Source organism: Lolium rigidum, chromosome 4 (genome assembly GCF_022539505.1).
Source record: "Lolium rigidum isolate FL_2022 chromosome 4, APGP_CSIRO_Lrig_0.1, whole genome shotgun sequence".
In the NCBI taxonomy this organism is placed as follows: Eukaryota; Viridiplantae; Streptophyta; class Magnoliopsida; order Poales; family Poaceae; genus Lolium; species Lolium rigidum.
Window position 1 is genome coordinate 156,458,105 of NC_061511.1, and position 9,957 is coordinate 156,468,061.

Here is a 9,957-nt window from a genome sequence, read left to right on the forward strand (position 1 = left end):
CCGCGGACAGCCAGCTTCCCGCCTGGTGGCCTGACGTGGTTGATCACCTCTCCCGTGCGGATGCCAAGGTCGCGAACTCCCACCAAGAATCTTGAGTGGAATGCTAGGTTGTTCAACGATTGTGACCCCTGCCGTTAGAGTGCTTGATGGTATTGTTCATGATTAGAGCCTTTCGCGGTCATGTAGGAATGGGTTTGTGAGAGGAGTTTTGTAGTGTTCTAGCTACCTGGTGGTAGCGTGGTGGTGGGTTTTGGTCCTGTCGGACTTCTAAACGTTCTATCCTTTTCAAGCTTAATGAAATGACACGCATATATCTTGCGGGTTCTCGTTCGGAATCTTCGGGGCACACGCATTAAAACTTGCACAACATTCTCATTTGAGGGAGCCACTATATAATCCCCCTTCTACCTCATAAGGAAGGGGACAATTTTCCTCTCTCCTCCATTGTTCCAAGAGATCAAACCTTTGAGATCTCCCTCCCTGGTGCTTAGATCTTGTTTGTCTTTTAGGGAAGGATAGAGGATATCCATATCTACACTTCCACCAAAGTAATTTGATTCACCCTTGCTACCCATTGTTGATATTTTTACTCTTGGGTGTTTGGACACCCTAGACGGGAGGAGCTACTATGAAGCTTGGCATTGGTGCCGAGAAGAGAAGACCCAAGGGAATATATTCCTGAAGTTTGTGGTCCATTAGGTGATAATGGGAAATTGAAGATGTGTTTTAGTGAACGCTTCACATTTTGGAACACGAGGGATCGAACTGAGAGAGTCTTCACCAAGCAACCTTGATCAAGAATTGTTTTCCGTCTTGAGAAAAGCATAAACACCGTCATCTAGCTCAAGAGGTTTGTGTGAGGCAAGGGCATGCCTAAGTTAGGTTTTTCTAGTTTTTTCGATCTCGAGGTTCTTGGTGGGATACAAAATTATATGTTTGATAGTCTTAGTATAAGAAGGGTTATCAATCAAGTAGCTTAATTGCATCATACATTGAGTAATCAAAATCTTGATTTTTTCATATTTTCTTTTATATCTTGTGTGGTTTTCACGTGTGAGTGCTTAGAGCTTCTTGTACCTTCAAAGTGATCCTAAAATCATTATCATTGGAGTTCATATGAGAAAGTAAAGTTACTTTTCGTGTTAGCTCTTGTACTTGGCACTAGGAGCTCCGAGGTGCTCTAGGTGTCCAGGAGCATTTCCTGGGTTTTCAAGACCCTCAAGTTTATATCTCGAGACCCTAGATGCCTGGATTTTTCTGTCAAAAAAGATGCTCAGGTTTATCCCTAGGACCTATAGACTTGCCGAGAATATGTCCGGCAACATCCAACGACTAGTTTTGGAAGCTTGGTCATAGGTAGGCTTCTCAGAAACTACAATCCATAACTAGTTGTGGGTGCACCGCATTTTGTATGTCACGCTTTTTTACGAGTCATTAGTTGACCTTCTCCATTTCCCTCCATCTCTAATCGTCACATTGCATGGGGTGCATCTAGTAAGATTTCAAAGAGGGATTTGAGCATAAATTGCTCTAGCAAGGAAACCTTCAGGCGGTGGAAGATGAACGGACCTCACACCTAGCAGATGACTTGGATTTGAAGGAATGTTGCAAGATCATATCAATACAGCCCTTGAATTTCTCCATCATACAAACTGTATGGGGCATAGATTCTCTCCATTACGAACCCTGTTGCGTGATTCCCAGATATGCCAAACTGAGACCCCAAAGACCATGGCATGCAAAGTTTCAGTCACCCACTGCAATAGTGAATGCTTAATACCAGAGAAGGACTTTCAGCTTAATTTTGAAAACAGCTTTCACACCCTCCCATATTTCAGGATCCAACTAGCACTGATGAAGGAATGTGTGTTCAACCGCAGCACTCATAATTGCTATGAATAGATCGTTGCTGCAATTGAGCACCAATGGGCAGACAGTTTTATGCTATTCGCCAGAGTAGGACCTTCATTTTATTTGGACACCGAACAGACCACAAACGATTACACCCCTTCTCATCGACAGCCTGTACAGATCCAGCTTCCCTACCATCATCCAATAATAGTTACCAATCAATCAACATCGTGCTTTCCACTGTTGAGTATTTTGCTCTCCTATTTTTTGGTCTAGAATTCTTTTTTACAGATGGACACACACATCACACTACTATGAATGTTAGGTGTTTCTAGATACTAGTGAATTGCCATGGCACCCGTAAATGGAGTTCTGGCGTTCTGCTAGATGTCTTTCGATTCTAACTGAGTTCACAGCTTTAAGCGGAATAGTCACAAGGTTCAAAATGATATGCTTCAGACAAATACAGCACGAGGTATCAACAGATATACATGGGATTTTCGTGTCGACAAAATTACAAGCTTTAGATACACAAGAACACTTATTCAATCAACGGGTATGATGCCCAGGAGCAACCCATGTGAAAAGGAGTACGCATGATGTTTCTTTAGACAGGCCCGGAGAAAAATCGCTACTGAAACAAATAAGCCAGCCCGTTCGCCCAATAAGCGAGCATAAAATAAATAGATACACAAGTCATGGAAGTTTTGGCTTCGCTAGAGCTAGAAATCTTCAATGCCTTCAGCTGGTAAATTGTTCTGCAGTCACAAGGATAAACAAAAGGAATTAACATGCATCCTTGGAAGCAAATATTGAGCCAAAGAAAATGGATTGGAAAAGAACAAATAAGTCCTGGCTAACAACGTAGAAAATATCCTTTTGTTACAGAAAAACTTTGACCTGCGAATAGAATTTTACACAATGAAAGGTTATGACCGTAAAAATTAGTGATCCAGATATGTGATATCCAAAAGATCGAAATTATATGGATCACTCAAGCTAGGAAGGGTTGATATCAATAAGAACATAAGAAGCTTGTCATTCTTAACGGGGTGCTAGGATCTAAATTAGTCGTCTATGAAACACTGTATTCTTTTAATTAATTGCTTCTCAAAACATGAAACAGTTCAACACAACACATACAAACCTTAGCTCTTAGTACGGAGGGTCAGGATTAAATGCTAAGGTTTCCCTCCAGATGAGTTCTTTCATATGTTCTTCTGTAAAGGATGGTTGTTCAAAATCAAAGCTGAAAGATGTCGGGCAGGTGGGTTCTTCATTGATGTCATGAAGAGAAGCCAAGTATGGATGATGCAGAGCCTCATCAACTGCATGGTAAATTATTGTTAAGTAATAATCAAAATGCAACCAAGATAATACAAGTAGTTCGTGTAAATCCATGTACCGGTAATCCGTCTGCTTGGATCAAACACCAGCATTCTCTCCAACAGATCCACTGCACCATCAGACATGTTGCGGAAGCGCAAGCGGAAGTCTTGTCTTGGGTACTGTGGCAGTTGTTTCATGTATCTTCGAGCATTATCACTCCGAAGAAATCCAAGGCTCGAATCATCTGGTGAACCTATCAGCTTTTGAAGGAAAAAGCGCTGATTAATATTGATATAAATTGGGTTCCAGGGACACATTTTAAAAAGTAAAAAAGCATTCAATTAACTTAAGTTTTTTTTACAAAATGAAGCTAATCAACCAGAAACTGTCAAATATGAGTACACTTTCAAGAAAGGGCACATCCAGAAAAACAAGGAATAAAATGGTCAAAGTTAATAGTTCAAATCTTGATTCCAATCCAATGACATTCTGGTATATTGTTGCACGCTATCTGAAGCAAAATGAATTTAGTAGTTCAAAGTTCAACTAACAATAATGATTAACTTTCATTCAAACATGAGGCAAAAAACAGGTTTGACAACACTAGTCTGGTGTGCAAAGAAAGGTCTTGCTATCCTGCTATTCCAAATAGACCAAAAGCCAAATCCTATTACAGATTTAGTACATGAAACTAACCCAACTTCAGTGACCAACAGCTTCCAAATAGACAACATCATAACTTGTTTATGTGGATACTTAAAGTAGGCTAGGGATGAACTGAACAAACCTACCTCAGTGATCAATTTTAACTGTTGGATATAATCCCGTCCAGGAAACAGGGGTTGGCGAGTAATAATTTCACCAAGTATGCACCCAACTGACCAGACATCAATAGCAGCAGTATACTGCGAACAGTTCAACAGCAACTCTGGTGCTCGGTACCAACGTGTGACCACATACTCTGTCATCAGATCAGTCTCTGAAGTTGTCCTTGCAAGCCCAAAGTCCGCGATCTTGAGGTCACAATTTGCGTTCAGAAACAAATTGCTTGGCTTCAGATCACGGTGCAAAACATTTGCTGAGTGCACGTATTTTAGACCTCGTAGCAACTGATACAAGAAGTACTGCAACACAAAACATGTAGCTTATGATTGTTGAAAAGGACAAAAACAGACAAAGCTAAGGTCAAAACTAGAAGGTACAGAACATAATTGCGAACAAGAAAGCACGCATGAATAGAGAGATCTAGACTAGCCACAACAAAACTGGTTTCAACTAGTACAATTTTCATTGAATACAGAAGCACAAGCAAGAGACAACGAACCTGGCAATGGTCATCAGTCAATGACTGATTTGAGCGTATGATCTGATGGAGATCAGTGTCCATCAGCTCGGTAACGATGTACACATCCTTAAAATCGTCTCTTCTTGGGGGACGTATTAAGTCCTTTATGGCAAGAATCTGGATGCAATATTGGAACCACAATCAGACTAAACACATCATAAGAAGCAATACTGGAACCACAATCAGACTAAACACATCACAAGAAGGAATACTGGAACCACAATCAGACTAAACACATCACAAGAATGTCTGACAATGTGAGTAAGCGAGTAGAGCACACAACATCCACAGTAATAAATTGTAATGACAGGAAATCATAGAACCACTTCTAAAAATGTAGACATGGGAAAAAAAACACTAAATGAAATCAATATTTACATGCTACAGAGTATTTCGTATTTCTCTCTCCTTGTAAATAGGATTTCTACATAACCACCAGTTACATCTGCCAGAAATCAACATTCGAATATGAACTAATAATAAAAACAGTAAATGTGCATTTCTTACAAGATATAACAGCAAGGCCTGGGTGGTGCACCCCACCTGTCTAATACTAAACACGGAAAATGTCTTTCACGCGCAATGCAAAATGTCTTTCACGCACAACGGTTAGCACTCTATGCACATAAATGTAAAATCCGCACCACAAATACCTCGAAGCGGTAAGGCGAGTATTTAATACTATTACTCAGCAAATCACAAGAATTGTCCACATCAATCAACCAAAACAGATAAATATAGCATGATTATCATCACAAGAATATTTAACTCTTACATTCTCATGGTCCATGTGGCGAAGGAGCTTGATCTCCCTCAGCGTGCGCTTGGCGTCGATGTGGTTGTCGAAGGCGTTCCCGATTTTCTTGATCGCAACCTCCTCTCCAGTGTCGGAGCTAACAGCCGCGCTGCAAAGAGGAAAAACACAACAGGGGAAATATAAGCACTGCTACTTTTGGGGGGGCGGGCGTCGGCGTGACTCGCTTCCTCGTCCTAACTTTTTGGATGCCTAAAACGCCATACCAAATCTGCGCAGACACGCGACGATACGGAATATTCTACGCGCGACATAGATAGCAAGTCTGATTTGCTGTTAGCTGCGGGAGCACGTGTGTAATCGGCGATTCGGGTGTGGGGAGGAGGGGGCAACGCACCAGACAATGCCGTAGGCGCCGCGGCCGATGGGGCGGATGGGCGGGGCGTACTTGGAGGCGACCTCGAAGAGGTTGCCGTAGACGTTGTAGAGCACGTAGCGCCCGCCGTGCGTCGCCATGCCCTGGATCTGCGCCGCGCCGCCCGCGGCCCCGCCGCCGCCGCCGCCGCCGCCGGAGGTATCCATGGCCTGTTCCTCGCCGCCGGAGGATTTGGGAGGAGGTGAGTAGGGTTGGGTTGTTCTAGGGTTGGTGCTCGGCAGCGACTAGTCGTTGATGTGTTGGGGACTCGCCTCGACTGTGGTGGGGGGAGAAGCTTCCCCGTCTTTTTGACTTGGGCGGCGACTGGGGAATGAGGATGGGATGGGGGAGCCGAGGGCGGAGACCTCGCGCTTCGGTGGGGCGGCGTTAAGGGCAAAAAAAAAAAAAAAAAAAATCATTTTTTTTGACAAGTAGAAAATTTATTTCTGTTTAGGGAGGAGTATATCCGTTTTGTACAACAAAACCAAAATATCTCATTTAGAAGACTTTTAACATGGTTTAATCTCACGAAATTCATTTATTTTAAGTTATAACTCTACATAGTAGGAAAACCTATTTTTCTGTAGTTTGGACTTTTAGGAAGCTTCCGAACTCAAATGGACCAACAATTTTGTCATGTCATTTTTTCAGCAAGCACGAGACTTGGCGACCAACGAGCTCACGGGAAAACCGAGGGGATGCCTGGTGGGGCCCATGGCGCGGCCATAGGCCCAAGCCGGGTCATGGGAGGCCAACGGCGCCTCGATCGTCCTATCGGCTTGATTCCACCCCCACGCCTTCGTCATGGGTCCACTGATAAGTGAGAGGGGTGAAACAAGAAGAGTGGGATGGCGGGTTCAATTCGAATTGGCCATATTTTCAGTTAGAACAAAAATGGGTTTTTTTTTAAAAAAATTACTTAACACAATGGAATATCACTAGGTAGATCATGTGAATAGGTCACTCTGTGATTATTAGTCGAATTGTCGTTACTCAACAGTTTTATGTTGAGGTCTATCCCAGAGAGGTAGTTAAATTGGATATTTTTTTTGTCGTAAACCTAATTGGTTACTTCCTCTTAAGTAAATTAATCGTTCAAACATCGCTCAAAGGTAGGGCATTTCCCATTATGCCCAATATATAATGGTGGGAAATAGAAAAAATTATTTTACATAGATTCAAACCACTCTTGGTCATATTTCTTTTTATATATAGACAAATATAGGAAGCCATATATTGATTTAGTTAAGCTATTCATACACTATCTAAACAAGGAAGTTAGAATTGAAGGACTCTTTTAAGAGACCTGATAAAAAAGTATTCTTGTGATAGGCCATGTTTCCGGTAAAAAAATACAGTGAAATCGTCTTTCTTACTCTATAGCGATGCTTATTTCTTAAAATATCTTATATATGTAGGAGAAATCGAGGAAGAGGACATATGCATCTTGATGGTGGCAAAAGTAACAATACGGTCTAGGGCCTCCTTGCTAAGTGTTACAATATCTGGTGGAGTGGAACTCGTGGTTATGGACCCGAATCCTTTAGTATATATGGAACATTGTCTTTTCCAAGTAAAAGCCTAAGAAAATAAGCTTTCATTTTGGAAATAAGACGCCCTCGTAGCTTGATAAAAGAAAAAAAAAATTTGAAACGGAGGCAAAAGCTTTGCCTCAATCTATTAATTAAGGAGAAGATTTACAAAGTAGCAAAACGGATACTTTACAATACGCCTACTCTCGCGGCATCAAAAGACTCACACGCTTGGCCCCCGCGGCAACCCAAAGTTTTAACTCATTTTTGATGTTCCCAAAAACCACCGATGGTGGTGCATGCTTGTGGCGAAAAATCCGAGCATTCCGCTCGTTCCAAACTTCCCAAGAGGTGAGGAGAACAACGGAAGCGAGCGCTCTCCGGTTAGGCGTAGACGTGCCGGTCAAGAGGCTCCACCAATCTTGAAGAGACATCGCATGCCATGCGTGGAGGTCAAGAAAATATAACCCAAGCTACGCTTTGAGGAGGCCCCAAAGTCTTTGGGTGAATCTACAATGAACAAGAAGGTGGTCGATGGATTCCGGACTCCTCGAACAAAGGGGACAAATGGCATTGTTGGGCCAACCTCTCTTTTGCAAACGATCCGCCGTCCAAAGCCTATTTTGTAGGGCAAGCCAAGCGAAAAACTTTACTTTGGGCGGCGCCCAAATCTTCCAAACGGATCTCCTAAAGTTGGATGCAGTGGCACCAAAAAATTGTGCCTTATAAGCCGAAGCCGCCGAGTATTGACCATCATCCGTAAGCGTCCAAGAGATAGAGTCATCCATGTCCTCATGAAGAACGTAGTCATGCACCTTGATCCAAAGATCCACAAATTGCTCGAGGTGGGCGATAGTGAAATCTCCCTCAATGTGAATCATGGCAATCCAAGCATCATTTTTTGTAGCCTTGTTGACCGTGCACTTTTTGTTCTTGGACTCCGCATAGATTAGGGGGGCGATGTCTTTAGGCTTCGAGCCATCAAGCCAAGGGGCGTCCCAAAACTTAGTTTTCAAACCGTTTCCAACCACGATTTTTGTGGAAGCATAGAAGAGGTCCATGTCCACCTCCGTACAAGGGTTTCCCAACCCGATCCAAATCTTGGTTGGGTCCGTCCACTCCAACCAAGGCCACCGCAATCTAAGATCTCTTGCGAATTTATCGATGTTGAGCACTCCAAGACCCCCCAGATCTTTGGGGCGGCACACCGTCTCCCAATTGACTTTACATTGCCCACCTGTGACTTTATCGGTAGTCGTCCAAAGAAAGGCTCTCTCAATCTTCTTCATTTTCTCAATGATGGGTGGCGGAACAACAAGGGGGCGTAAGGTGGTAGATGGCTTGAGAGGCAATGTGTCAACACCCGGATTTTTAAGTCCAGATGCCTATTATGTCATTCCTCGCAATCCCAGGAATAGTGTTGTTGCGAGACATAATAGTTGAATATCATAGAGTCATCATTTATTACAACGCATAATCGGCTTACACATGGAGATCACATGATCCATTATTACAATAGTAGTTGATTCTATTCATCAACAAACACACAAATAGCGGAAGCGGAGTAGTAGCGGATTCTCTAATCCACAGGCCAACACTTGACGTCAGGAGCGATCCTAGTTGTCGTCGACGTCCTGCTGTCCATCTTCCTCGTACTGCGGTTCACCTTCATAGTCTGGCCATTTGAATAGCCAGGGACAAAGCCATGAGTACTTTAAAGTACTCGCAAACTAATACTAGTGTAAACACTATCAATTCTAGTAAGGAGATGTTAAGCTCTAGGTTTATTTGCATAAAGCCAAGTCTATTTCATAAACCTTTAGTAAAGATGCTTGAATCGCTAGACTACCTCAGGTGGGAACATTAGTGTCATTCCCACAACTCTGTTGTGGTTTAATTCAAGTCACCATTCATAGTTCAAATCACCAGTCACCCTTCACGTGTCACATTTTTGAAAAAAGTTCTGATGACGGAACAGTATGGCCTTTCCAATCGTCTGTAACCGTGGACACGGCTATTCGAATAGTTCTACACTCTGCAGAGGTCGTACACTTGTGCCACAACATTTGCAATAATCCGTCAGGGTTAATCGGCCCCGATTTATCACACTCCGTGTGCGGACTACCAATCATAACCTTTCACTTACATACCCTAGTATAGGCACCTCTCCCCATGAGCTTGGCCTCCCAGGTGAAGACAGACAGTCAGCTCGGGAACCGCACAGGGGCTTGGGCCGGACAGTTCACCTCATTCACGTCATTTCACATCATTTCATATTTCTTTGGAGGCAGCCCTTGGCATAACCCCGATGACGCTTGTTTAGAGGGAACCCATACTAAGATACATAAACTTCCAGTTAATCCCTACCCATATCAGGTATTGTGGGGGTACTTGCAAAATTGGAATGGTATCGCATCCGAAACCCAACCATCAGTTTTTGTAAAATTCACCATGTCATTCACAAGTCATCTTCACCTTCAAGATCTTTCAATAGAATGACTCATCATTCCAAGGTTTTCAAAGTCATTTCATTTCACCTGTTCCCCTCTAGAGCAGTCAATTTTATTTGTTAGCACTAGCAACTAATCATGAGGGGTGCTATCTAGCTTTCATGATTCTAGGCTAAATTTGATGATCTTGTTCTACTCTAGACCAAGTGAATCATGAATCAAAAAGTAACTTTGATAAACCAAAAGCAATAAAGCTTGTAAAGTAAAACTTGGGATGGGAT

The 9,957-nt window shown here is 42.7% G+C and overlaps 1 protein-coding gene across 1 annotated transcript; it reads right to left on the reverse strand.

Annotated features, from left to right (window-relative positions):
- Nucleotides 1-2,290: 2,290 nt before the first annotated feature.
- On the reverse strand, nucleotides 2,291-6,047 carry LOC124706093 (mitogen-activated protein kinase 6-like). The gene is made up of 7 exons (XM_047237751.1): nucleotides 5,677-6,047; nucleotides 5,301-5,430; nucleotides 4,505-4,642; nucleotides 3,972-4,304; nucleotides 3,257-3,440; nucleotides 2,999-3,179; nucleotides 2,291-2,609 (listed from the first exon to the last, which is right to left on the reverse strand). Exons 1-6 carry the CDS (start codon nucleotides 5,859-5,861, stop codon nucleotides 3,007-3,009), a joined length of 1,143 nt encoding a protein of 380 aa, XP_047093707.1. The 5' UTR covers nucleotides 5,862-6,047; the 3' UTR covers nucleotides 2,291-2,609; nucleotides 2,999-3,006.
- Nucleotides 6,048-9,957: the final 3,910 nt, after the last annotated feature.

Excerpts from the sequence above, each read along its gene's own strand:
- LOC124706093 (XM_047237751.1), bottom strand. The coding sequence starts at position 5,861 with ATGGATACCTCCGGCGGCGGCGGCGGCGGCGGCGGGGCCGCGGGCGGC. Across the intron at positions 4,305-4,504 it reads TGACTGATGACCATTGCCAG|TACTTCTTGTATCAGTTGCT; the intron begins GTTCGTTGTCTC and ends TTTGTGTTGCAG. Across the intron at positions 3,180-3,256 it reads TCCAAGCAGACGGATTACCG|TTGATGAGGCTCTGCATCAT; the intron begins GTACATGGATTT and ends TTTACCATGCAG.